This window comes from Caretta caretta, chromosome 1 (assembly GCF_965140235.1).
Source record: "Caretta caretta isolate rCarCar2 chromosome 1, rCarCar1.hap1, whole genome shotgun sequence".
NCBI lineage: Eukaryota > Metazoa > Chordata > Testudines > Cheloniidae > Caretta > Caretta caretta.
The window spans coordinates 259988138-260015995 of NC_134206.1; the positions used below are offsets into that span (position 1 = coordinate 259988138).

Sequence of the window (27858 nt, forward strand, 5' to 3'; positions counted from 1 at the left end):
TTCCGGAAGCTGCGCGGAGCCAGGGCAGGTAGGGAGCCTGTCTTTGCCCCGCTGTGCCGCCAACTGGACTTTTGGCCTATTAGAATCTCTCGGATTGCTTTCAATAGCAACCGGGAGGTTGAGTCAGATTCTGGGAGACTCCCGGCCAATGTGGGAGGGCTGGCAACTCTAAGACTACACTATCCCTTGTGACGCTGAGCTGTTTTCTTTGTGGGTAGAAGCTGCATTGGCTGCTCCGTGGAGCAGCTGGTAGGGAGGGAGTATGCAGTGGTAACATGGGAGGTACTGTTGTCCACTGCAGATACAGCAGTTGATTGGGGAACTGTTACCCTCCTAAAAATTGATGGATTTACGGCCATCAGCTTTCACAGAGGTCACAGGCTAGTCAGAGGGGGCAATGTGAAGTTTATCAACACTGGCTTTACACTAATGAAAAGGTCTGGGACAGAGATTAGCCCTGACCTTTTTAGGTCCCCAAAATCATGGAGGTGGGAGTGGAGAAGCAGCCCGGTCAAGCACTGACAAAGTCATTGCATCAGAATAAAGTGGTTCCAGCAGATTTATTTCAGCCCCATGTCATCAGCATCTGCCAAAGGAGGAAGACAATTCATCCCAGGTGGGAAATCCCCACAGATAGCAGGCCCAGAGTGTGTCTTCTCATTTGACTGGTCCCTCCATATGTCTGTCAGAAAAGCCTACTCTCTTATTGGTTAGCTAGGAAACCTAAATGCCTGCTTTTACTTTTGCGGGAAAACCTTTGACCCATCTCTCTGTCTCTGTCCCATGATAGGCAGAGATTCAGGGCCCACCCCTCTTTCTAAATCTCTTGTTTGATTGGCGCAGAGTGTTGCTCGTAATGCTGTTCTCCTCTTCCATTGGTTACAGGGCAGTTACCACGTAGCGCGGACTCTGAGCTTGTGAGGATATAAGGAGTCGACCTGGCAACACCGCTTCTACTTTCCAGTCTGCAGTAGGAAGCGTTGGCTTGGGGGCGTGGCTTATGAATAATTATGAGCACGGCCGTAGTTGTTATGGTTATGCTTAATTATTCATAAAGCTGCCTGGTGATTGGCTGGAGGGGTCTGCTTAATTATTAACAAGCCTATTGGCGGGCTTTCGAGGGAGTACTACGCATAGGCCAGGCTGAAGGTGGAGGGCGGAGCTATGCTGATGAGGCGGGTGCAGGAGGCCGGGGCAGCAGGGAAGATGGCGGCGGAGCGGAGCCGCTCGCCCATTGAGGGCTTCCCGGTACCGGCCTGTATATTCGCGCCGGAGCCCAGCTCCCCTGGCGGGGCGGCCCAGGCGACCGCCTCCTCCCGGCCCCACCGCGCCGCCTTCGGCTCCGACTGCAGCGAGGACGGGGAGGTGCTCAACGGGGAGCCCGAGCTCGACCTCACCAGCAAGGTAGGCCCGGGCGGGGGAGACGTGTGGCTGCTGGGGCGCGAGAGCCGGTTCTCCCGGCGGCGCGGGTCGGGGCGTGTCCCTGGCGGGGGCAGCGCCACACCTGTGGGGGCGTCCCGCTGAGAAAACGGCCGGTCTCGTCGAGCGCGGGGAGCTGGGCCGGTGCCCGCCCCCTGTCCGAGGCGGTGGGGCTGGGGAGCCGCGGGGGGCCGGGGTCAGACGCTGCCGGGGGCGGCAGGTCGCCGGCAGGGCGGGAAACGTCGCGCGGCAGGTGTCTCTGGAGCTCGCTGCTCTCATGCCTGGAGAGCGCCTGGCTCGGCTCCTGGATGTGGCCCGGCGGGGATTGTGAGCTGGCAGCTTCTTTATTTTATTTTTTTAAATTTTTTAATGTACCGCACATTGCTGCCCTTCCCCCTAAATTGGCGCCTTCTGGGATCTTTAACTGGGCAACCCCAGAGGCTGATATCCCCCCCCCCCCCACTTCGTAGTGTTTAAAAGCCGCTCAAGGCTCATAACCGGTGAGTGTCTCTCTCCAATACCTCTGTGCAGTGTGGGGAGGAGACCTGCGCTGTAACTGACCAGCGTGTCCAAACTGACTGAAAGGGGCTTTGAAAGAGCCTCCTTCCCACGTAGAGCACGTTGGGCTGGACAATTATCTCGCGCTGTTTTGGGAATTGTTGGCCCCCCTCCCCCCCAGGTAATGCGTTTAAACTTGTCTGATCTTCACTCTAGTTGGTGATGGTGAGTCCGACATCGGAACAGTATGACAGCCTGCTCCAGCAGATGTGGGAGAGAATGGATGAGGGCTGTGGGGAGACTATCTATGTAATTGGACAAGGATCAGGTGAGTACAGCTTTCTTGTAAAGTTGGTGTTTGCTCTTGCTTCAAAAGGAAGTGTTGGTTCATCTAATTTGATGCTTCAGCGGAAAGTAGAATTCCCTTCACCCCATTCCCCAATATAATACCACATGCAGGACATGCCCTGCTGGTGACTATGCTTGGAAACATAATTTGGTTACCCTGTTACTATTATATCTGGCATAACTATAAGTATTATTGATAAAATGTCTTTGGAAATAAGAGCGGTTAAGGTATCTGAATACAGCACTGGGTGATAGGAGCTCTGGAGTTATAATCTCAGTCTTGAGACTTCCTTCATGTTCCAAGGTGTCTGCTTTACCTCTGTCATTGCTTTTTTCCCAATTGTAAATTGGGAATACTTCACAGGAGTGTAGTAGAAGCACTTTATATTTAACTATCAACTTTAACCAAAATAGCTGCTTCTTACTCCCCTGTAGGCTGTCTATAGTACATAAAGCAGTTCCTTTTTGTTTCTAAATGTAATGCCTTTAATGTCATATATTCTAGGTGTGGCAGCAGCCACCTGCCTTTGCATATTTGTGGTTTGCTGTTTTCGCACCTGATCCTTTAACATGGCTTTCATATATCTGCCCCTTGTTCGTTCGTTTTCTTTTGCAAATCACATTTTTGAATGTTGTTGTGCTAAAGAAAAATACTGAATTTGACACCCCTAGAGCATGAAATTCTTCCTTTCATAGAAAGTACAATTAGCTCATGGATGTCACTAAGGTCAGGAGCATGGTGGGTTTCAAAATAGTTGGACATGTACATGGATATTAAGACTATCCAGAGTAATAAGTGGTTTTTTTTAAATGTTTACTATGTTTTGGAAGGGATATAAATCTCCTATTTTAGTGCCTAAGCCAACCCTCAAGCTATGGAACAGTTAACCTGCCCCCTTGCAAGGTTACCACATAACTGCTTACTGCAGATTTTCTTACACCTCCTCTGAAGCATCTGGAAGTGGCCACTGTCTGTCAGGACAATAGATTAGGTAGACTGCTAGTCTGATTCATTACAATTGCTATGCCTGCAGTACAGGGACATTGACAGTGTTCAGTCAAGCTTCCCATGTATATCAGTCCTATCTATTTTCTGTATCCCTGTTGCAGGGAATAATGACAGCTAGGTAGGGAAGTTTGGTTAGTCAATTCAGTCCTTGTGCTTTCTGCTGAGATTGCCCATAAGGAGGATAATTTGTGACTGTTTAGAGATAGGCACTCGCTTGCTAAGACCTGGGTTACGACTTCCGAAGAGGGAAATATTCATTTTTGTATACAAACCTGGGGTTGTATTGGAACCAGTAACCTAGAGGAAAAAGACTTCATATCACAGCCACAATCCCCCAAACCCACGTAGACTCCTTTGAATTTCTTTAGTTTTAATAATGTAAAGAAAAACTAGACTTGAGATCTAGTCAGTCTTACAAAACATGTTAATAGTGCTTTTCAAAAGCTACCCTCTCCACTGCATCCCCTTGGTAACTTTTTTAAAACACTTTCTCTCCCCTGTTGTAGTGTGAAAGACAAATAGAGGAAATACAATATCTGGCTGTAGATGGGGAAACTGACTAAATACCCAGAGTGCTGTTAAATGCACAAAGTAAGCAGAATGAGAAATATTTGAATTTTTATGCTAATCCTTCAGTGATTTTAGGTGTTGCTTGTAACTTGAGTAGGTAAAGCACTCTCAGATAGTAGGATTTATTCATTTTTTTGCTGTTAGTGACGCTTTAATTCCTTTGAGTCTTAAAATTAAGCCTAAAGTTTCCTTCAGGAATAGGCCATTCTTCCTGTGTTTCTGTAGGCTGACTGGTGTCTTTCTCATGTGTATAATCAGTGCTACAGGCAGCTCATGTGAAGAGAGAATAAAATTACCATTTACTCCAGGCTGTTGGGAAGTGTTGCTAATCTTATTTCCTTCCCCCTCACAACTTCTCATTAGATGGGACTGAATATGGTCTGAGTGAGGCAGATATGGAAGCATCCTATGCCACCGTGAAGAGCATGGCAGAGCAGCTTGAGGCAGATGTGATACTTCTGCGGGAGCACCAGGAGGCAGGGGGCAAGGTGCGCGACTACCTTGTTCGGAAACGTGTGGGTGACAACGACTTCCTGGAGGTCAGGTGAGGAGACGGGTGGAGGCAGGATTAGGCAGCAACACAGCCACATCTCTTTGATCTGAGCAAGTGGTGGTTTGAATTTGGGTGTTGTATGAACCCAGAAAAGACAGCTGTCTGAACACTCCTTGCTAATTACATCTTTTTCCTCCTCCTTATACAAGCTGTCTGTAATCTTTAGTTTGCACTCCTGTTCTTGGCTCAAAAGTTTCAGTGTCTGAGTGACAGCCTCTGTTTTGAGCTCTCCCTGGCCTGGGAGCACTTCAGGGATTCTCTGCTGATCCATCAAGGAGTTATTTGGGGACTCAGTCATTCTGTGATTGCAGGGGATTTTGGGGCCTTGCAAGGAGTGGACTCTTTAAAATAAGTCAGATATTGAAATATGGAACCTTTTGCTTATCAGTCACCACTTCAATTCCAGCCTAATACTTAAGTGATCTCTTGATGGGTGTCTGATACCTTGTATAAAAATGACTTGGGAGTCTGTCTAGTTCCAGGTGGATTGGGTTTTCGCATCACTCATGCTACCACAATGGCCACCCTCATCAGCATCAATAGAGATATTAATATTAATACATGAATGAGCCTTGGACAGTGAATTTCCCCCAAAGTGTCCCTCTATGTTGGATTATATTGCTTATATTGTGCAAACTCTAAAAACAGATTTCAGGTTCTGGTGACAGCACTCATTGCTAGCTTGTATTAACATGAAAAACTTTTCTAAGGGACGACCAAGCTGACATTAACTCTTCTCCAGGTGTTTGATTACTTTATTCTCTCCCCGGTAGGGTAGCAGTGGTTGGCAATGTGGATGCAGGAAAGAGCACGTTGCTGGGTGTCCTGACGCATGGTGAGCTGGACAATGGTCGGGGCTTTGCCCGGCAAAAGCTCTTCCGCCACAAGCATGAGATAGAGTCAGGTCGTACCAGCAGTGTGGGCAATGACATCTTGGGCTTTGACAGTGAGGGAAATGTGGTGAACAAGCCTGACAGCCATGGTGGCAGCCTGGAGTGGACCAAAATCTGTGAGAAATCTACCAAGGTCATCACTTTCATTGACTTGGCTGGGCATGAGAAGTACCTGAAGACCACAGTCTTCGGCATGACTGGTCACCTACCAGATTTCTGCATGCTTATGGTAAGTGGCAATAAAGCAGTGCAATATGCCACTGTTCAAACCTGTAAAATACCAATACAGAGGAGAAGTGGATGACTTTATTTGGGGCAGAAACTCTGTTTTGTGTGTGTTGTTACAGCACCTAGCACAGTGAATACCTAGTCCATGATGGGGTGGGGTGTCCTAGGTACTGTGCTAATATAAATAATAGCTTCAGTAGGCAGAATATAATTCCCAATATGATGGCATGGCCAGGACTCCATGGCTGTGTCCCTGCTCTTGAGAAGTGCCATGGGATCTTCAATACCCATAAGTGGTCAGGATATCTGTTTTCTTTGTCATCAGAAAGATTTCTGAACTTGGGAATACAATACTGTACTCACTAGTTATGAGTTGAATTATTTTCCTCACTGCTCTCTCTCCTACTGATGTGTTTAAAATTCTTGGGGTGGGGTGGGATGTTGAGGGGACGGGACCTGGAATTGCATCCTTCCTCCCCACACACAACAGTTCTACAATCTGATCATAGTCTACTGCAGAGGTTTTCAAACTTCATTGCACTGTTACCCCATTCTGACAACAAAAATTACTACATGACCCCAGGAGCGGGGACCGAAGCCTGAGCCTGCCAAGGCCCTGCCATCCTGGGCTGGGGGCCAAAGCCTGAGCTCCACCACCCCAGGCAGGTGGGGGGAAAAGCTGAAGCTCAAGGGCTTCAGGCCCAGGCAGGGGAGCTGTAACCAGAGCCCCGCTGCCGAGGGCTGAAGCCCTTGGGCTTCGGCCTCAGGCCCCAGCAAGTGTAAGCCAGCCCTGGAGACCCCATTAAAACTAGGTCCTGAACCGCTGGTCTACTGCATACTCTGGCCAAACTATCTTATGTGATCCAACTACCTGCAGTTGTATGACTTTTTGATGCAGGTTGGCAGCAATGCTGGGATTGTTGGGATGACCAAGGAGCACCTGGGCCTAGCGCTGGCACTCAATGTTCCGGTCTTTGTCGTGGTGACAAAAATCGACATGTGTCCTGCCAACATCCTGCAAGGTAAATGTGGATCTTTGCCAGCAACTGCTCCTCTGTCCTCAGAACACTCGGTATCCACAGGCTTGCTAGTGTCCCCTCAACTGGGATGGTGAATCAGGGCTAATGGAAGTCGCCTCATACTTAATATGGCTTAGGCTGTAGCCCAAATACATTCTTGAAATAGTCCTTTTTTTTTTCCCAAGACACTCCCCTCACTTGTTACAGCTCTCACTTCTATTGTTTGGATTGCTTAGTTGTGCAGCAATAAAGTGTTTGCTGTGGGGTTTTGCCTAATTAGGCTGTCGATGTCAGGGTTAACTAAACCTTTGGCCCTTATCCTGGTCTTCCTCGATGGCACCCACTTAAGTGATGGCCAGGATCCTGAATGCTTTTCTTGGGCAGACACTTGTCTCACCCCCACCCTGAATTGGGGATTTATGCTTGTTTTCACTTTGTGCCTTACTGTGATTTCCCCAGCAGATCTGACTGGGGTCCAGCACCTGTGGTTAACTCTTTCTCCAGGGACTACAATAGTGTACACCAGTTACCAAGCAGACTTCATAAAGCAAAATAAGTTTATTCTCAGGGTAAAAGCATTACAGAGGAAACCATATTAACACCAGTTAATACAAACTTTTTTAAAAGCTTGGTAGAGGTCACCCATCACACTTATGGGGTCCTAGTAAGCCAAAGTCCTTCCAGCCCTTCCATAAGGGTTAGGGGATCCCTTGGCCAGAGGGTCCTGTCCACTTGCTGAATCAAAAGAAGGCCCCATGTCCATTTAAACTTGGGGCTTTTGGCATAAAAAAATTTTCTTTGATCCTTGGAAAACCCAGTTGGAACCAGTATATATAAGCCTCCCCAGGGAGGCGTTGTATGATTCATCTTAATCACCCACCCAGTTTTTAGTTCCTGGAAGAGCTGTGGTAACCCTTGCTCTTGGAGTTCTATGCAATCCCTTGTGCACAGTGATACATAAATCATTCATAAACTTAATATAATGGTCCCCAAAGAGAGATTGTAACTGCAGGCAGTCTCAGACTTTCTGGGGAGAGGCAGCCAAGTGCTTTAGCTGGAGTTGGGGGGTTATCTTTCTCTCCTGGTATCTAAATTTGAAGGGGGGGGGGAAGCCTGCAGTTGGGATGTAGGGGATGGATATTAATTTAAAAGGTCTTGCTCTGTTTCCTACCTGAAGGTCAAGTGACCTGCTTAGGCACTTCCCTTTGTTCTGATGCACACCACTGGATGTGGGCCAGCTCTTTTCCTGAATTTATACTCCTACTTTGATTTCATTCCTAGCCCATAAGGATTTGGCTCTAGTTACTTGGAACAGTGACATGTTTTTGGTCAGAAGTTTTGAGAACCAGGAAGACTAGCAATCTGCCTGTTGTATAAATTCTGTCGGAAGATGCTTTCAGTAAACGGGATGCTGAGCAGTACCTTTTAGAAATCATAGGAAATGGAGGTGTAAAAGATGTTTGGCAAACTAATGGAAGCCCAGTCATAAAGCGAGTAACTGGGGAGGGAGGAGCATATTTGGTTTAGGGTAAAAGAGCAGACCTTTTGAGGAGAATTTTTTTGATCTGAGCCCACTACAGTGCCAAGAGAAGGATGTAGATGTTTAATTTGAATGGAAGATGTGGCCCCTTTATCTTGAGCTCTGTATGAGGAACAGATGACATGGTCAGATGTCAGCATCTCCTTAGCCAAAACACTAGTCTCCTACAGTTGCCTTTTCTTAATAACATAACCTGGCTGTAATCTGATCAGCTGACAATTGTGCAATATAAACTAAAGTCCTTAACATCCCCCTTGTTTTCCCCCATGCATAGCATTGTACAGTTACATTGTAGGAGATCACCTTTCATTAATGCATTGGGTCTTGGCCACTGCTGGAAGCAAGAAACTGGACTAAAAGAACTGGCTCCATCATGGCAGGAGAAGGAGGGCAGGAATCGGATCTGAAAGCCAAATCCTCTGCCCTGGAACACTGATTCCTGCGTGTCCCCTATTTGGACTTCATTTTGCTCTTGGCTCTTATGCTAATCTCTGCTCCCCTCTTGCTGCTGTGGAACTGTGGTAATAATACTCAGAAGTAAGACTGTCCTGTCCTATCATGGCAAAATCAAGTAATAATTCAAACACTTTCTAGTCCTGACCACTAATTAGCATTCAGCTCATCATGGAAAACTAAGGAAGGTCAAATCCTTTATGATAAGAGAATATCAGGTTTGGAAGGGACCTGAGGAGGTAGCCTAGTCCAATCCCCTGCTCAAAGCAGGACCAACCCCAAACTAAATCATCCCAGCCAGGGCTTTGTCAAGCCTGACCTTAAAAACCTTCTAAGGAAGGAGATTCCACCTCCTTCCTAGGTAATGCATTCCAGTGCTTCACCACCTTCCTAGTGAAAATTTTTCCTAATATCCAACCTAAACTGTCCCCACTGCAACTTGAGACCATTACTCCTTGTTCTGTCATCTGCTACCACTGAGAACAGTTTAGATCCTTCCTCTTTGGAACCCCCTTTCAGGTAGTTGAAAGCAGCTATCAAATCCCCCCCTTGTTCTTCTCTTCTGCAGACTAAATAATCCCAGTCCCCTCAGCCCTCCTCTAAGTCATGTGCTCCAGCCCCCTGATCATTTTTGTTGCCCTCTGCTGGACTCTTTCCAATTTTTCCGTGTCCTTCTTGTAGCGTGGGGCCTAAAACTGGATACAGTACTCCAGATGAGGCCTCACCAATGCTGAATAGAGGGGAATGATCACATCCCTCAATCTGCTGGCAATGCCCCTACTTATACAGCCCAAAACACCATTAGCCTTCCTGGCAACAAGGGCACACTGACTCATATCCAGCTTCTCGTCCACTGTAACCCCTAGGTCCTTTTCTGCAGAATTGCTGCCTAGCCACTTGGTCCCTAGTCTGTAGCAGTGCATGGGATTCTTCCGTCCTAAGTGCAGGACTCTGCACTTGTTCTTGTTGAACCTCATCAGATTTCTTTTGGCCTAATCCTCTAATTTGTCTAGGTCCCTCTGTATCCTATCCCTACCTTCCAGCTTATCCTCCCAGTTTAGTGTCATGTGCAAACTTGCTGAGGGTGCAATCCAGGCCATCCTCCAGATCATTAATGAAGACATTGAACAAAACCAGCCCCAGGACCATGCCTTGGGGCACTCCGCTTGATACCAGCTGCCAACTAGACATGGAGCCATTGATCACTATCCAATGATCTATCCAGCTTTTTATCTACCTTATAGTCCATTCATCCAGCCCATACTTCTTTAACTTGCAGGCAAGGATACTGTGGGAGACCGTATCAAAAGCTTTGCTAAAGTCAAGGAATAACATGTCCGTTGCTTTCCCCTTATCCATAGAGCCAGTTATCTCATCATAAAAAGCAATTAGGTTAGTCAGGCATGACTTGCCCTTGGTGAATCCATTCTGACTGTTCTGATCACTTTCCTATCCTCTGAATGCTTCAAAATTGGTTCCGTGAGGACCTGCTCCATGACTTTTCCAGGAACTGAGGTGAGGCTGACTGGCCTTTAGTTCCCTAGATCCTCCTCCTTCCCTTTTTTAAAGATGGGCATTAGCCTTTCTCCAGTCATCCGGGACCTCCCCCCAATCGCCGTGAGTTTTCAAAGATAATGACCAATGGCTCTGCAATCACATTATGATTGTTAAAACTGGAGTGCATAAAGATCACTGACTTGTTTGAAAAAATAAATTCATATTTAAATTTTCTTTTAAAAATAAACCTGTTTAAAATGAAATCTGAATTTAATACAGATATGTGAAGGCCTAAACTTACTTCTTAAGTCATTTTAAATAAAACAATATGCTGAATCTGTGAGCCTCTATCAAAAACTTTAAGTTGAAGGCTGGAGATCAGGAGAAAATATAGTTTTATAAAGATGCCACGAGATCATGCTCCCTATTAAGGGCTTGATCCTATGGGGCATGGGGGGGCTGTGCAAGACGCTGGCAAAATAGGGTTACCAACTTCCTAATTGCACAAAACCGAACACCCTTGCCCTGCCCCCTTCTCTGATGCTCTGCTTCCCACTCACTTTCACTGGGCTGGAGCAAGGGATGTGAGAGGGGGTGCGGGCTCTGGGGTGGGGCGGGGCATGAGGGGTTTGGGGTGCAGGAGGGGGGCTCTGAGCTGGCCCTGAGGGGTTCAGAGTGCAGGAGGGGGCTTGGGGTTGGGGTGCAGGTTCTGGGAAGGGAATTGGGGTGTGGGAGGAGGTTGGGGTGCAGGCTCTGGCAGGGTGGCGCTTACTTCCAGCACTCCAAGTCGGCAGGCTCCCTGGCTCCATGCAGCTCCTGGAAGCAGTGGCATGTCCCTGCAGCTCCTAGGCAGGGGGTCAGGGGCCTCTGCGAACTGCCCATGCCTGCAGGCACTGACTCCGCAGTTCCCATTGGCCGGGACTGTGGCCAAGTCGGCACTCTGGCAGTGCGTGGAGCCTCCCTGGCTGCCCCTGCACCTAAGAGCCGGGTATGTTGGCCACTTCTGGGAGCCATGCAGAGCCAAGGCATGCAGATAGACCTTCTTTAGCCCTGCTGTGCTGCAGACCGGACTTTTGACAGCCTGGTCAGCTGTGCTGACTGGAGCTGCCAAAGTCCCTTTTTGACTTGGTGTTCCAGTCGAAAACCTGACACCTAGCAACCCTATGGCAGTCATCCCACCCATTGGACCTGGTCTCTGACTTCAGGAGACAGTAACATGTATCTCATCAGCAGGGATTCTAGTTTTCTGTGATTTAAAAAATAAATAAATAAATAAAATCCATGTTTTTCCACAATTAAAATGCGATGCTGAACTTTAGTTTCCTTAGTCGTAATGTAGGTATCAGTTGAACACAATGTATTATTGATATATTTACAATTTTTAAGCAAGTTTGAAGCCTACCTGTACCAATCATTATAATAAAATTAATAGAATGGTCCTGTCATAGTGCATTGTTTCTTTAGTGTTGTGGATGGCCCTGCTGTTTCAGCCTCTTGTTTTTAGCTTTTTTATTCAGTTTGGCGCTTTCCATGTGTTCTGCCATTGTCTGCCTTTGAACGTAATCTGCACCCTTGCTGCATACAGTACAGAACAGCACATTGCTATCAACGTGAAATTTGTCCTTTCCAAACTCAGTGACGGGGTCATTAGGGGTGATTTTTAAAGTTTACAGCATCTTTTCATAACTTTAATTACTTGTGGAGGCTGAAATGAGATGCATTGAAACACAAACCTCTATATGCTGTTGAGTAACCTCTATGCACCAGAAGCAGTTTACTGGAGTATGTAAATTTAAAGCGCATTCAAAAATCAACCACAAGTGAGGGAGGTTGCAAGCAGTAAAATGTAGTTAATGTTTTTATTTTTTCACAAAATGTAAAAACTAAAGATTCTCTGTAAAAATACAAATTCTGCATTTTTTTCCATGGCAAACTGATTTCTAGGATCCCTGGGGTACAACCTGGAACTAGAGTACCACTGTGTCCCCTTAACTCTCCAGCCTGGGCTATCTCTCCCAACACTTTGCTAGTGACAAGCAGCAAACCCCTCTAGGCACTGTTATCACTCAGTATAACAGCATGTGGAGCCCTACACCCAGCTGGATTGCATGAATTCTACCTGAGCCACTCACAAATCAGACAGAGAAAGGCATCAGCAAATATCCCAACCCCCCAGCATTGTACCCAGAACTGCACCGTCTTGTCCTAGTCAGAAGCCTGACCCATGTAAGTTTGTTATCCAGTCTACCACTCCTTTGATGTGGAGAGGAGACACACTAGCCTTTGTAAACTGAGCTGTGGTTTCCCAAGCACTTCAACCAAAACACACTGTTTTAGGTAAAATATAAAACAGATTTATTAACTTTAGAAAGGTAGATTTTTAGTGATTATAAGTGGTAGGCACAAAAAGTTAGTACATAGTCTAAATCTTAGTCTTTATTAGACTAGGCAGTATTTGGATAAACCGTTTTCTCACCCCACTAGATGTTATAGTTCTTAATACATAGGCTTCCCTTTAAGCCTGGGACCAGTCCCCTCAGTTCAAGACTTTGTTTTCCCACCATTCTTGTTGCTTCTGGCGTAGGTGCGGGAAGAAAAAAGTCAAAGAATGATGCCGCTATCCCCTATTTTAGATCAGTAACAACCATACAGCAAAATCTCATAACTTCATATACATATTTTGACAGACCAACGGGTTTCAGCAGACTATGATCTGTCACATGGTATCTTAGGTGGCATGCTTTGTATGAAATATATCATCATTGTGTGATGGGTGAATATGGGAGTTCTAGGGTGCTGCTTTGAGGTAGAGAGTGCCACACCCTGCTCATCAGGATCTTCTGCTGAGCCTACCTATGTGGCCTCATACTTTGGGCCCTACCAAATTCATGGACCATTTTGGTCAATTTTGCCATCATAGGATTTTAAAAATCATAAATTTCATGGTTTCAGATATTTAAATCTGAAATTTCATAGTGTTGTAACTGTAGGGGTCCTGACCCAACTCTGAAGGCAGGAGTGCAGAAGTAAGGGTGGCTTGCTATGGTATTGCCACCTTTACTTCTGTGCAGCTGCTGACAGGCCGCTGCCTTCGGAGCTGGGTGCCTGGCCAACAATGCAGTTCTCCGTCCACCCTGCTCTGAAGGCAGTGCCAAAATAAGGGTGGCAATACTGCGACCCTTGTAAAATAACCTTGCAACTCCCCTTCCCCATGATCCTCTTTTGGGTCAGGACCCCCAGTTTGAGAAATGCTGGTCTCCCTCATGAAATTTCTATAGTATAGTGTAAAAGTACGTACACACAAGACCAGATTTCACAGTCAGTGACGCATTTTTCATGACCATGAATTTGGTAGGACCCTACTCATACTCCTGTTTTATAACTTTTCTCTCTACCTGAGCTCTAATTGGCTTAGGTCTCAAATTGTGAATATTTGACAACACTCACCATGCAAACTTACTTTCCAGCTCATGGGAAAACACTGATAGGCCCAGTATTTGCCCACCCTTGCTTCTGGGTGGTTCTGGACATTTAAAGTAAATGGCCTTGCTCTGTCTCCTTGCATGTGTTCATAGACAGATACAAACAGAAATCCATTGACTTCTCAACTGCCTCCCTCCCTCTCTCAACAAGTAAAATAGTGCAGTGCAAAAGGCATGTGGGTTACATGAACAGAAGTCTTGGACTGTTCTTAGTTCTTTCGTTTTTCTTGGGGTAGGAGAGGGCGGGTGAGTTATGTAACACGGCAGAAGGAACAGTGTACGCAACCAGAAAGGAGCAACAATGGTGTCAAAGTAGGATACTGTGAAGAAGAGACAATGTTCTTCAGAGTGCAACTTCTAGTGTTGACTTCAACACCTGGGAACTGGAAAATAATCAGCCATGGCTGAATGTCATAAAACCGTATTTGGGAATATTTTCAAGAAACTCCTGTACCCCTGGGTACAAAAGGAATGTGCCAAACACAGTAATGCAAAAAGAGATGCAAGGCCTGGCTGTAAGAATGAAACAGCATTATGAAAAATGCTCCTCAGAAGGTAATGGCTTTGAAGATGATGATGTGAACACATCTGAACAATCTGGATCAACTGGTTAGTAAACATAAGTTTGCATCTTTCTTATGCATTGCCTGCCATACCTTAAATAACTTAAATTGTCATAAATTTGTGTTTTGGGTGGATTACTTATGAATTTCAAAATATGTTCAAAATATAATCGGTATGTTAGTTTGTGGGAGTATTTATCAATTACACTTTTACTGTCACTGCTGGACTTCTGAAATTCTTTATTCCTTAGTATAATCAAACATCCTAAGTGATGACTTTCTGTTTAAAGTTTGATTGGGCATTTATGAATTTTAGCACTTAACCTTTTTTTAAAATTTGTTTGGTATGTTGTTAAAGATAAGGATTTAAATAGAATTAGATAATCCTTTGATTTTCTCTATAAAACTGGGTTTAAAATAAACTCATTTGAACAGTGGTACAAATACTAGTAGGCAGAATCGTTCATTTACAATTTTTTTTTTTTAAAGCAGTGCACTCAGCAGTAATCCGTGAGCGAGTGACCCCCCCCCCTTTTTTAACCATTTTGTTTCAGGATCCAGTTTAGGTATAAGGGGTTATGAATATCCACCTGCAATGTCTACAACTTCAGAGTCACTTGCTGATACCACCAGGAGTGCTGCAACTAAACATGTCAGACAGTAAATTAACTGCGTTAAGAAATGCATGGATGAGTTCATAAGTAGGACCAGCAAATTCCAGCAAGATAAAACGACTCCATAGATTAAAGATTGCTTGGTTCATTTATGCAACAAATTCTTCATTTCAGCTTGTTCAAAGCAAACACTTCACTGGACGTAGTTCAGTCATTATGACCAGGCTGCACTGCATCCGGCCGAGCAGACATTGTTGAAAGGTTGTTGAATACAGTATAAGAAAAGGAAATCTGAAGAGTGTGCAAAAAAACATTGACCGGGAACCTTGGTAATGTGTGTCTTGATGGGTGGAGCACTGTATGCAATGATCCAGTAATTTGTTCTTGTGTGACACACAACAACCCCATCTTATGTTATTTTACAGAAATTGACACATCAGGAAATGCCTTTTCAGCAGAATACTTAAAGTAGAAGTAAAAGCTGTAACAAACAGAACAAAAATTAAACAATTGAGCATATAGCTTTGGTGCAGACAATGCTGCAAATGTAGCAAAGATGAGAAGTCTAGAAGAAGATAATAAAGGGAACCTCAAACTTATAACATATGGGTGTGCAGTGCTCCTTGATTGCATCTTTTAGCAAAGACTTAAGTACAACTTTTGGAATAAAGGAAAACATTTTTGACATTGCGGAATACTTCATAACAACCACTGTGCTTCAGCTTCACTGAACAAAGCATGAGGATCCAAACTAATTCTCCCCCAAAATGTGTGATGGAATTCAGTGGTTGACTGTTTTGAGCTATTAATTAAAAATTGGCCTCTTCTGATGACAATTTTGTGAAGAAAATCATAACACAATAGATGGAACTCTCACAGCCAGTGTAGTTAACATTTGGACTAAAGAGAACTGTAGAAGATATGCTGAATATGGAAATAGGTTTCAGTATAGCCTTGAGCAAACTGCAGAAAGATTGCCGCTGTATTGCTGATGCTGTTGAAATTTGGAAAGAACCTCAAGAGACATTGAAGAAAGAAATACCCAGCAACAAAGTTAAATTTTCAGCAGTAAAGAAGTGGATGGATCAAGCACCTACTCCACCTCTTTCTTGCCAGTATTTTCAATTCAGAGTTCCAGGACAGATGCCCAACTGCTGAAGAAGATGCTGCTATGACTTGGGCATCCAGTAATCACCCCTCAATCATGCCAACCATAATAAATTTCAGGGCTGGAAGTGAACCATTCAAGCAGTACATGTTGGCTGATCTTTAAGAGTCCCACCTCTGAATTGGTAGAAGTCACTAGCTCAGCACCAGGAACCAGAGTGTATTGAAGTGCTAAACCAGCTTTTGACACTAGTAGCTTCTTCTGCAATCAGGAAATAATATTTTCTTCATTTTGACTAATTCATTCAAAGTTGAGAAGTCAATTGGAAGTTGAAAGAGTATGAAAACTTGTCTTCCTCTTCCAGTCTATGAATAAAAATGAGGAGGGAGGGGATGAGATCTAGCTTTAAAAGTTTGAAGGACAGAGTAAGTAATTTAGGAGACTGTCTTATTTTCAAAAGACTTTAAGTGAGTAGAAACTTAAGCTCCAGTCACTTTCACTTGTGCATATTTGAAAAATTTCACAGGCTGACTTGAAATCAGTTTAGTTCACAGGCTACAGTTGAGCCCTCTGTTCCTTTAATAAATCATTTGGTTGTAAATAGGAAACATCTTTTAAGTTCATGTATCCAAAACATTTACCTTTTTTTGTTTTAATGCAAATAAATTTTATATGCTGTTTTGTGTTTTAATTAATTCCAGTTGCCATCCTGATGCAGCTTGACACAAATCATGAGCTAAAGTTAATTTTGTAGTAAATAAGCAATATATTACTGACCTTTTTTCTAACATACTGAAAATGTACAATTAAGAATATGAAAATACTGAGCTATATAATTGCTTGAATAAGTGTATATAGTTATAGTGTACCTTCCTGCATCACAAAAACATGTACCCAATCTAGTATAAAGGGTCTATTTAGTTGTAAATCAACATGTTTTAATGTAAATCAGATTGGTTGATTATAAAACAATGAGAAGTCATCTTTCGTTAGAAAATAACTGCTTGAAATCTAATTTAAATTGACATTTTCCATTTAGTGATTTAAATCGCTAATTTAAATTGTCTCAAATTAAATTAATCCACTCCCATTTAAAACAGACCTCTAATAAGCAACCTTAAAACTTAAACTCAACTCTAATAGATGTATATAGAGGCAAATTCATACTTTTTTGGAACAGTTCTGGCTTGGCAGCAGGCTAGCTGATATGGAAGATGTGACCCGAAAGTCAATTTTTTGGAAATGTGCCTGTCTCCCTTAGGAAATCTGACCAAGGCAATTTTTAAAGAGGGGGATACTGCCCTAACTATGTTCATTTCACCCTTTAAGAAACTCTGAAGCTGTTACAGCGACTTCTGAAGTCCCCAGGGTGCAGGAAGATCCCGGTGCTGGTTCAGAGCAAAGATGATGTCATTGTAACAGCCTCCAACTTCAGCTCAGAGAGGTAATGGGAGTGGAGAGAGTGATCTGTATTAGTCCTGTTTGGGGGTGGAGCGTGTCTGCGTGAGGCGATAGGGAGCAGAATCCCCACAGCTTAGATGTACTAACGTTTCATCTACTGCATAATACATCGGTTCCATAAAGGGAAAACTCAGACTGATCATCCATGTTTTCCTCTCCCAGATGGAAGTGAGGAGCTTCTTATGAGCTATCCACATAAGATGGAAGCACAGTGCCCAGACCTCAGTGGAGGAATCTAAAGCCCCTTTTCTGAATCTCACAAGGAAGTTTAGATGCAGTGTTGCAGAATTTCAATTATGAGGTGTTCTGCAACTAACTGCCTGCCAAACTTTCCCCTGCCAGTGCTGAGTATTTATCTCAGTCCAAGATGTTGATGTCTCCTTGAACTTTAATCAAGGTGAGGGGACTAATTTCCTGCTGTCTGTTGTCTGTCCCCCTTATAGGATGTGCCCAATATTCCAGATTTCCAATGTCACTGGTGAGAATCTGGAGTTGCTTAAGATGTTTCTCAATCTCCTGTCTCCCCGAACAAGTTACAGGGAGGAAGAGCCAGCAGAATTTCAGATAGACGACACTTACTCTGTACCGGTAAGGGGACTGGTGCTGGGAAGGGCTCTCTGCCACATTTGAGACTGGACCGGAGGTGGGCCTGCTGGAAGGGGGAATTCCATTACTGCTCTAACAGCGTGGTTGAGTGACTCCAGTTACCGGTGGTTCTCTCTCTTGTGCAGGGTGTGGGAACAGTTGTGTCTGGAACAACCTTGAGAGGCCTGATCAAGCTAAATGACACTTTGCTTCTGGGTCCAGACCCCTTGGGCAACTTCCTGGCCATTGCTGTCAAGTCCATCCACCGCAAACGCATGCCTGTGAAGGAGGTGCGTGGTGGCCAGACTGCCTCCTTTGCTTTGAAAAAGGTGAGTGTGTGTATGGGGAGGGGGACTGCCCTAGTTCCTGATATCAAGAGCCTTGCTTCTTCAGGATACTTTCTAATCCTGGTTAAAATGAGACTGCTTTCACCAACGCTGAAGGGCAGGGGGAGAGTTCATCCACCAGCACCATAAAGTCCCGTACGAATTTAGTGGATCATATTCCACATATCACTCCCTTTTCACGTGTTGTCACCAGTCTGATAATTCTGTGCCTTTATCTTGAACCGTGTTCTCACCAGATAGTCTAATGTAGTAGGTGTGGCTTGTAGGAGATCGCTCATTAAATACAAGTGTTGCAAGGAATCACTCTTGTCAGAACGAAGCTAATGTCCTAGGCCTGGTCTATATGTAGCGTTTGCACCAATTTAACTTTCCGTTAGGAGTCTGACTTTAGGGTTTTTTACCAAAAGAGTTATGTTGGTACAAGCCCTAGTACCTAGGGATAATGGTGCCTCATACCAGTGTAACTGCATTCATGCTAGTGGTGTTGCACGGGTTTCAAACCCATATCGTAAAAGCTGTACAAAAACTGTGTAAACAAGCCTTTAGCATAGTGCTAGTGGGCATTGTGTTGGTGGATGGAGTGCCTGTCTGAATGACAGGTAAAAAGGACTCTTAGCTATATTAACCCCAGCGTCCTTGAATTTTGAAAATTGAATTTTGGGCAATCACATTCTTCTATCTACAACTTCTTCAAAAGTTTCAGCTGTAGTCATTCTTTGGAACCCCTGCATAACATTGTTGTATGCTGCTGAATAGTGATCACATTGCATCCCAGAGGTGGCTGGAGTAATCATTGATCTGTAAAATGCCTTGAGATCCCTCTGGATGAAAGGAGCAAAAGAAATGAACTTATTCTTGTAGTAAGCATGATTCTTAACTCTTTGTCTTTTTCCTGTTTCCTCCCTAGATCAAGCGTTCCTCCATCCGGAAAGGCATGGTGATGGTGTCCCCCCGGCTGAATCCACAAGCATCCTGGGAATTTGAAGCAGAGATTCTGGTGCTACATCATCCCACCACCATCAGCCCACGCTATCAGGCCATGGGTAGGTGTAGCAGCTTTCTCTGACCCTTAGATCCCAGTTGCACAGCTCACAGTTGTAGACTTCTGCTTTAGCCTTAGGCTGCTTAATCCACCTGTGATTTCTGCTTTATCCAGGATGTAGGGCATAGTTCCTTGTATTAACTTCCCCAATTCCATTATGGGTGAGAGAGCAGATCTAGAAGAGCAAGGATTGCTGCCGGTAAGAACCAGTGTGCTTGGGAAGAGGAAAGCCTACACAGTGGCTACCAAGAGTCAGCATTGTCTGTAGCCCAGTGGTTCTCTAGCTTCATCATTTGCACAACAAACTGCCTGAGACACTGAGGGGAAAGAAAAAGCCCCAGCTGGCCTGTGCCAATCAACTCTGGCTCGTGGGGCTCAGGCTGAGGAGCTGTTCCCTCGCTGTGTAGACTTCTGGGCTTGGGCTGGCTCTGGGATTCTCTCACCCCACAGGGTCCCAAATCTTGGGCTCCAGCTCGAGCCTGGAAGTCTACACAGTGATGGAACAGCCCTGCAAGTCCGAGTCGACTGGCACAGGCCTGCTGCGGGTTTTTCTTGTCTGTGTAGACATACCCTGTTTTTCTCAATACCACGGTCCCCCACTGCTTGGTTCTTAATGCTTCAGTGCGTGGTCACTAGGAAAGTCAGTGCAGAACAGTTTGAGACCCACTGCTGTATCCAATACTTAGCTTCTTTTCTGAGCAACAAACAAATGCATCTGTAGTGTCAACTTTGCACTGATTAGAAAACAATAGGTTTCTTTCATTCTGAACTCAAATGTGCTGTGGATAGATTAGCAGTAATGACCTTGGACTCTAATCTGAGGCTTGTTCCACTAGTGGCATTTACTACTTGAGAGCCTCTGGTACATTATCATTTGCAGTGCATTGTGGCAGTATCCGCCAGACAGCCACTATCCTCAGCATGGACAAGGACTGCCTACGGACAGGGGACAAGGCTACAGTGCACTTCCGCTTCATCAAGACCCCCGAATACTTGCATATAGACCAGCGGCTGGTCTTTCGTGAGGGCCGTACGAAAGCAGTGGGTACTATCACCAAGGTAAAGGCCGAGGAGCCAGACCCTTGCCATTTTGCTTTCCCAGTAAACCTTTACTCCTACAATGAGGAGACAAGTAGGGGAATCAGGGAATGGGAGGATATAATTTCACTATCTTGGTTGCTAATTTCAAGCAAAACTCAGGCTAGTGGCCACCAGCATGTATTGCAGTCTGATGGCCATCTGGCCTGTGTGAAACTGACTGCATGGGGAGGCTGCGGGTGTCTGTGTCTTCCAGACAGGTGTCCCCCTGACATGAAGGACTGGCTGTGCTATAGAGACTGAACACCCCTCTCAGCCCTACATAGCTTCTTTGGGACAGCTCTGAGGCACGGTGATGGGCCAGTGTGGGCAACTGTGGGCTGATGCTAGCTATATAGTTCACTTTATGGCTAGTGGAAGTAATTCTCTAAGCACTCCTCACTTTCAAGAAACCCTGAAGTTTTGAACCTTGCCTGGCTGGCCCTGCCATTTTAATGCTGCATATTCTTCCATCTGTACCCGGCAGTTACTCCAGACCACCAACAACTCTCCAATGAACTCCAAGCCCCAGCAGATCAAGATGCAGTCAACAAAAAAAGGACCCCTTACGAAACGAGAGGATGGTGTGCCCCAGGGTGGGACAGCAGCCGGGGGGGCCCTGGTGGGGGATGATGCCACCTCATCAGGAGCAACACCATCAGTACCTTCTAGTGCCCTGCAACCACAGGTTAGCAAAAGACATCGAAGTATCTTCTGGCTAGTCACATCCTCCTTCCCGCCAGCTGTTTGTCTCAGCCCCATAAAACGTCAGCATTGCTCCCCCTTCTTGGGACTGTTCCCTTGGCAATAACAAATTATATGGGTACAGCCAGCAGTGCCCCAGCAAGGAACTAGACCCCCTGATAACTGAGAAAATCCTGACAGCTCATTGATGTCAGCTTGTCCTCTCAATGGAACATTTGTATTCAGACAGTGCCAAGGAGCCCTTGTTGTGGGCCAGAGCCCCATTGTGCTAGGTGCTGTGCCAACACAGCACCTGCCACAATGAACTCACAGTCCAAGTAAGGGCACTAGGCCAGCTGTCTCACTTCCCTTGGGTCAAATCACACTTAGACCACAGAGCCTGGCTTGGAAAGACACAGCATTCTTTCCTTCAGTTCATGTCTCTGTATGCCTTTCTGTCTCCTCTTTGCTGCGGTGTCATTGGATAAAGGCTGCACTCCCAGCCTGTTACGCTTGCTCTGTATTTTTGCCCTGTCCCTTGGGTGTGTTTGTGGCTGTGCTCTTGCTCATCTCTGCTTCTCTCTTCCTGCTGCTTTCCTTCAGACTGCACTGGATGAAGAGCCCCACAACCGCGAGGGCAATAAGGTATTTTTGCACCCTGACAGCTGATTTGAGATAAGTGGGCTTGCTGGCCTGAGTCTGGGAACAGAGTCGTGTTAGCAAAACAATCCTGGAGGCTTTCTGCTTCCATCACCCACAATATGGAAACCCAGGTCCTGGATTTCTGAGATCCTGAGCACCTTCAGCTTCCATTGACTTCATAGGAGTTAAGTGTTCAGAGCTTCTGTAAATTGGGTCCCCAAAAGACTAGAACTAAAGTTTACTAGCTTCTGCTTGTCTCCTTGCTACCTGCGATAGTAGGAAACTGATCCTGTGAGAGGTGCTCCCCCAATGCCCTAGCAGTGAGAGTGCAGGTAGAACACTTGCCTCAGTTCTGTGTTTGTCACTTTTGATTTCTTGGGGTCATCACAAACTAACATTCCCCTTCTTGTTTTCCAGTCGAAGGTTGGAGGAGGGGGCCGGCGACGTGGGGGCCAGCGCCATAAAGTGAAGTCTCAGGGGGCTTGTGTGACTCCCGCCAGTGGCTGCTGAATATCCCTTTTCCCCCACCCTCTGAGGAATTCTCCCCCTCCCTCCATTTCTTAGCCAAGAGATCCAGAGCAGCTTAAACCAAACCCCATCCAGCTGATCTGCTGCAGAAGAACCTTCCCTCCCAAGGAATGACAGAGGGGTTGTAACTTATAATAAGCTAACGAAGGTGACAAGACACGTGGAACTGATCGACTGACACCTTCCTTCTCCTCCTACCCCAACACACTTTTGTACAACCTGGGCTCTTAGTCTTTATTATATTATGTGTGCATGAAGATGAGGAAAATGCAGATATATTGGAGAAGAGCCCTTTGGCTGCTTCCCTTTCCCCCATCTGGTCCTGTCTGTTTAACCTTCTACACTGTCCCCAGTCCATTGGCATTAGAAGACCTGAAATTCCAGGGTTAAAATGTGTTGAATGGTGGGTGGTTGTGGGGGGCAGCAATTCCTCACTCTCTGGTAAGGTGCCAAATGAGTTCTGGACTCTCCCTGTCTTAAACTGTTTTTTAAATGGGTTAATTTTAATATGGCAGTGACTGCAATTTGGAGGGGGATGCAGAAAACTGAACAGATGGACCTTAAAGAGGAAGGTGGATTCAAGAGAGATCCTTGACCTTAAGTAGGTATGTTTAAATTTTTTTTTCTTAACACTTCTTCCTCTCCTCCCCAAATGTAAGGCCAATAGCGGTTACAACTTTAATCAGAGGTAGGATTAAGTATAGAGGTTACTTGCCCATCTCATCCTCCTTCCTCTTCTAACCTCTGTTCAATGCATGCTGGAACAACTCTTATCTACCCCTCAAGGTCCTGGCAGCAGTGACAGAGGGAGAATGTTTCCAGACTGCTCTGTGGTGCAGGAACACCGTGTGGCCTGCGACCAGCATAAGTCTCCCCTACGACTAGACAATGATCACAAGCAGACTAGTCCTTTTGGGCCTGGAGACTGAAAACAAATGCCACCCTCATTTGACTTTGCCTGCTCCAAGTGCTCCTTTCTCTCCTGGAACTTGCAGGCCAAGCTTTGCCATGGCAGTGGTAAGACTGGTCAGTCCCACTCTTTGCAGAAGGGGGAAGTGATTAGTTGGTACCAACCTGAGGGAAGCACTTTCAGCCTGGGGAACCCATGGAGATTTTATTTTATTTTTAAATGAAGTTCTAGCTTCTTGGACAAGCCCTCCAGGACACTCCTTCTGAAGTGACTTATTTTATCAGTATCATGTCCTTTTACCTCAGGCTTTGTAGCTGGTCACCTCCCAACTTGTTCTTCTCTCCTCTCCCATCCCTGCCTCTTCAAAAGAAGAGCTTCCTCGAGGATAATGCTTATCCTCCACTGACTAATGGGAAGCTTAATATCTTGAGGCAGAGTTATCACTTTCTACTCAGAATGAAGTGAGTCACTGTTCGTTGTTTCAGGGAGCCTCCACCTTGGGAAGCTGTTAACTAGAGAGACTTAAAGCCTAAAGCCATCTTTGAGGGCAAACCAAATGGAATTGAGGAGGTAGAGCATGGTCCTTCCTGAGCCAGTTGCCTAACTGCCAGAGCTGTCTGGGGAGAAACCATAAGTAGCTACACTATTAATGGCACCCCAATTGTGAAGGAGTGTGAACTGTTGCTAGCAAAATATGAGGGCCGGCTTCATTCATGCCCAGGCCCTGTAGTAGCATTAAAACTGCTCTTCAGGGAGGCAGAGAACTCTGGGCGTTCTTCATTCCTGAACCCATTTTCCTCTTTCTTCATTCCTTGTGCCCCAACTGAAAGAGGGAAGCCTAGGGCCTGAAGAGGATTTACATCAATTCATGCTAAGGAGGTGGTGTGATCTCCTTTTTGTTGTGACCCGCATACAAAGATCACTGAGACTGGTGTGATGTATAAAATAAAAAGTTTGTTCTAAGTTAAGTAGTGTCTTGTTGCTTTAAGTGCTCTTAAAGGTTAATCATGGGAACGGCCATCACTTACCCCTGAATCCCTGTGCCTTCACAAAGTCCTGCCCCTTACTCTAATCTAGATGTGAGAGCAGCCTCTGTATATGTAGGGGGATAGGTTCCAGAGGAGTACTGGTGAAGTTAGGCTGCTTTCCCATACAAGGGGAAATGTAGGGATGATATAAAGGGGACAGGGTTGAGAACCATGGCACACCGTGAGCTGTAGGTGAAAGACATGCTTTCAGTTTGAAGGGGTGGAGATGCTGGAACAGCTCAATCTGAGCCCCACTTCTCTTCTACAGGTTGACTAAACCAGGAGCTCTCAACCTTTCCAGACTACTCTACCAGGAGTCTGATTTGTCTGGTATATCCCCAAATTTCACCTCATTTAAAAACTACAAAATCAGACATAAAAATACAAAAACATCACAGCCACACTATTACTGACAAATTGCTGACTTTCTCTCATTTTTACCATGTAATTATAAATCAATTGGAATATAAATACTGTACTTACATTTCAGTGTGATACTGGAGTCCGTTTTTCACTTGTGAGCCTTCTCATTCTGGGAAGCAGTGAAGTGACAGTAACGGTTAAGTTTCTCTTTACACTGAGTCTATTCCTACTCTCAGGGCTGGCGTTAGGGAGTGGCAACCAGAGCAATTGCCTGGGGCCCCAAGCCACAGGGAGTCCCTGCAAAGCTAAGTTGTTCGGACTTGGGCTTTCTGCCCTGTGCCCCAGTGCATCTAATGCCAGCCCTGGCAACCCCATTAAAACAAACTCGTGACCTACTTTGTGGTCATGACCCAGTTTGAGAACTGCTGATATAGTATGTAGAGCAGTATAAACAAGTCTTTGTACTGACTTTGCTAGTGCTTTTTATGTAGCTTCTTGTAAAACCAGACAAATATCTAGATGAGTTGACATGCCCCCTGGAAGACCTCTGCGTACCCCTGGTTGAGAACCACTGGACTAAACCCTAATTCTCTGGCCCTTTTGCAATGGAGGATAGAACCGAATCAAATCTTTAGTGCCTATTCAAACTGCAAAATTTGCCATTCTCTACACCTAGCTTCTTGTACGAACACTTGGATCTGCTGTGTGGGGCAGTTGAACTGTGTCCTTTTATCTGCTGTCCAAGCAGTTCAGAGCTGTTTAGGGTTTTACTTTTTCCTGCTATGAAGGCACTGTCTCTCTATTGCTGAAGTTAAGTGTGGACTGGGACCTGCTGTAGCGTAATATGGTATCTCTACATCTGGCCTCAATTTTTCCTTGCCAAAGAGCCATGCAGCTGTAATCACATGCAGCATCCTTGTCTTCATCCCTCACGCTAGCTGGGAAATAAATGAGTACCCAAGCCCCAGTATGCCAGAGTCCAAACTCATCCATTTAATATCTTCAGTTGCTCCCCAGCCAGCCAGAAAAGTGGGAATGCCTCAGAATCTTGCTTCCAATGCAAATAGCATCAACTACAAATAGAGAGCAGGGGTAGGGGCAGCTTTGCAGAGCAAGGAATCCACACACTAGGGGGAGCTGAGCAGCCTTCCTAAGCATAGGCTCCATTTACTATATAAAATGCTTATAGCCTGTGTTGCCAAACTTCATTTGAGGCAGCTGTTCAGTTACACAGCAGTTGTTCCAGACCTGTGAGTGGATCCTCCTGCAAATTGCCTCTACACCGACAGGCTACTTCCAGCTTAGCTAGGTTATTTGAGCAGTAGCATACATATCTTCTGAGGCCCTGTGGTGCGAAGCAGAGCTAGGCTGTTCTTTGGAGCAGGGGAAAACAAGATAACTCAAGGGGGTTAGCCAGGGGAAAAAAACTACTTGAATCAGTTTTCTAAAATGCTTAGGGAGGGGATTTTGCAAGCTGGGTATTAGAGAAAGTAGGGAGTATGCATAAGGCAGGAGATAAAATAGTGCCAAAGTCAGATGGTGGCTGGATATGAGGAATTGGACTGGACTAATGCATTTGTAAGAACAATTCTGCAGTGCTCTGAGGATGGAAGGGGTTTGGGTAAGACATGGGCTAGATTCACAAGGGAGACTGCCACTTCAGGAGACAAAGTCCAACATTTAGGCAACGCTAAGATTTTTAAAACCACCTAACCCTCTAGGTACCTAAAGGCCCCCTGCCACTTCCATTTTTGTCACCACCAACCAGTTGAGAGCCTAAACTCTACTGGTGAGCTCTATTGGTGAGCTCTACAGGCAATTTAGGTAGGGAAACAATCTGGTAGAGATGCGCAAAGGCTGCCTAAGAGTGTGCGCACTGGATCTGCCCTCCCCACCACCAATAAAAAAAAACAGGAATGAAGGTGTTGCACTCTCCCCCACTCCCTTCCCTTTATGCCCTACAGCCCAGTGAGTTAGAGCACTCAGCTGGTATGTGAAGCAGGGACTGGAACCTAGAACACTCCAGGGGAACAAGTTAACTGCTAAGCTAGAATCACACTCTGGCCCAGTGACTATTGAGACTTTGTAAGAGTTCTAAAGGACCACAAGGGTCATCTGATTTAACCCCTGGCCACAATGCAGGATTTGTTGCTTTTAACCATCCAGATGACCGATGGCGATCCAGCCTCCTTTTGAAAGCCTCCACTGAAGAAGCTTCCACAACCTCCCTAAGCAGTCTGTTCCATTGTCCTACTGTTCTTACAGTTAGGAAGTGTTACCCGAGATTTAATCTAAATCTGCTATGCTGTAGTTTGAACCGATTGCCTCTTGTCCCACTGTATGTGGCAAGAGAACTACTTTTCTCTGTCTTTTTTATGGCAGCCTTTCAAGTATTTGAAGACCACTATCATGTCTCCCCTTCATCACCTCTTTTCCGAACTAACCATACCCAGTTCCTCCAGCCTTTGCTCAGATGGCTTGCATTCCATCCCTTTGATCATATTTGCAGCTCACCTCGGGGTCCTTTCTAATTTCTCCATATCCTTTCTATACATTGGTGACCAAAATTGGACACAATACTCCAGCCAAGGCCTAACCAGACCAAATAGAACAGTACTGTCACCTGTGACTTGATTGCCATGCCACTATTAATGCAACCTAAAATTGCATTTACTTTTTTTGCAGCAGCATCACATTGCTTGATCACGTTGAGGCTGTGATCCACCACAACTCCCAGTGCTGCCGCTGCCAAGCCAGTTATCCCCCATCTGTATTTGGTTTTTCTTCCAGAAGCGTAGCACCTTACATTTGTCTTTGCTGAATTTCATTCTTGTCTATAGCCCAGCTCTCCAATTTATCAAGATCCCTCTGAATTTTAGCTCCATCCGTCAAAGTGTTAGCAACCCCCCCAGTTTTGCATCATCTGCAAATTTGATCAGTATGCTCTCTATTCCTACATCCAGGTAATTAATAAAGATGTTAAACACCAGACCCAGAACAGATCCCTGTGGAACCCCCTTTGAGACCTCCCTCCAATCCGACATCATTCCATTAATAGTTACTTTTTGCTTGTGGTTGTTTAAGTATGTATCCACTTAATGGTAGTTCTGCCAAGCTTGCATTTCTCCAGTTTACTTATCAGACTGTCATGTGGGACTGTGTCAAAAGTTTTGCTGAAGTCTAAGTATATTATGTCCACTGCATTCCCCCCTAGCCAACAAATCGGTTACCCTGTCAAAGAAGGAAATGAAGCTGGTTTGGCAAATTTAAGTATTTTACACAGGGGGACAGCTTCAACAAGAGATTGAGAAAACCCAGAATACCCTCCTGGTTAGAGCATTCACCTGGTTCAAGTCCGTTGACATCAGGCAGAGTGGGGACTTGAACCCAGACCTGC

The 27858-nt window shown here is 45.4% G+C and overlaps 1 protein-coding gene and 1 long non-coding RNA gene across 3 annotated transcripts; one reads left to right on the forward strand and one right to left on the reverse strand.

Annotated features, from left to right (window-relative positions):
- The first annotated feature begins 984 nt into the window (after positions 1–984).
- On the forward strand, positions 985–24038 carry GTPBP1 (GTP binding protein 1). 2 transcript variants are annotated; one of them, XM_048834268.2, is made up of 13 exons: positions 985–1404; positions 2134–2245; positions 4208–4388; positions 5171–5519; positions 6417–6540; positions 17124–17238; positions 17699–17843; positions 17987–18169; positions 19095–19230; positions 20110–20288; positions 20794–20994; positions 21594–21635; positions 22050–24038. In XM_048834268.2, exons 1-13 carry the CDS (start codon positions 1165–1167, stop codon positions 22140–22142), a joined length of 2100 nt encoding a protein of 699 aa, XP_048690225.1. In that variant the 5' UTR covers positions 985–1164; the 3' UTR covers positions 22143–24038. The 2 variants fall into 2 exon arrangements, with proteins under 2 accessions (XP_048690225.1, XP_048690232.1); XM_048834275.2 differs by lacking the exon at positions 21594–21635 and having other exon boundaries at positions 986–1404.
- LOC142070477 (uncharacterized) lies at positions 7081–26238 on the reverse strand. The gene is made up of 2 exons (XR_012666364.1): positions 24582–26238; positions 7081–16159 (listed from the first exon to the last, which is right to left on the reverse strand). It is a non-coding gene; the product is annotated as an uncharacterized LOC142070477 (long non-coding RNA).
- Between the last annotated feature and the right edge of the window lie 1620 nt (positions 26239–27858).

Excerpts from the sequence above, each read along its gene's own strand:
- GTPBP1 (XM_048834268.2), top strand. The coding sequence starts at position 1,165 with ATGCTGATGAGGCGGGTGCAGGAGGCCGGGGCAGCAGGGAAGATGGCG. Across the intron at positions 4,389-5,170 it reads AACGACTTCCTGGAGGTCAG|GGTAGCAGTGGTTGGCAATG; the intron begins GTGAGGAGACGG and ends TCTCCCCGGTAG. Across the intron at positions 18,170-19,094 it reads CCTCCTTTGCTTTGAAAAAG|ATCAAGCGTTCCTCCATCCG; the intron begins GTGAGTGTGTGT and ends TTTCCTCCCTAG.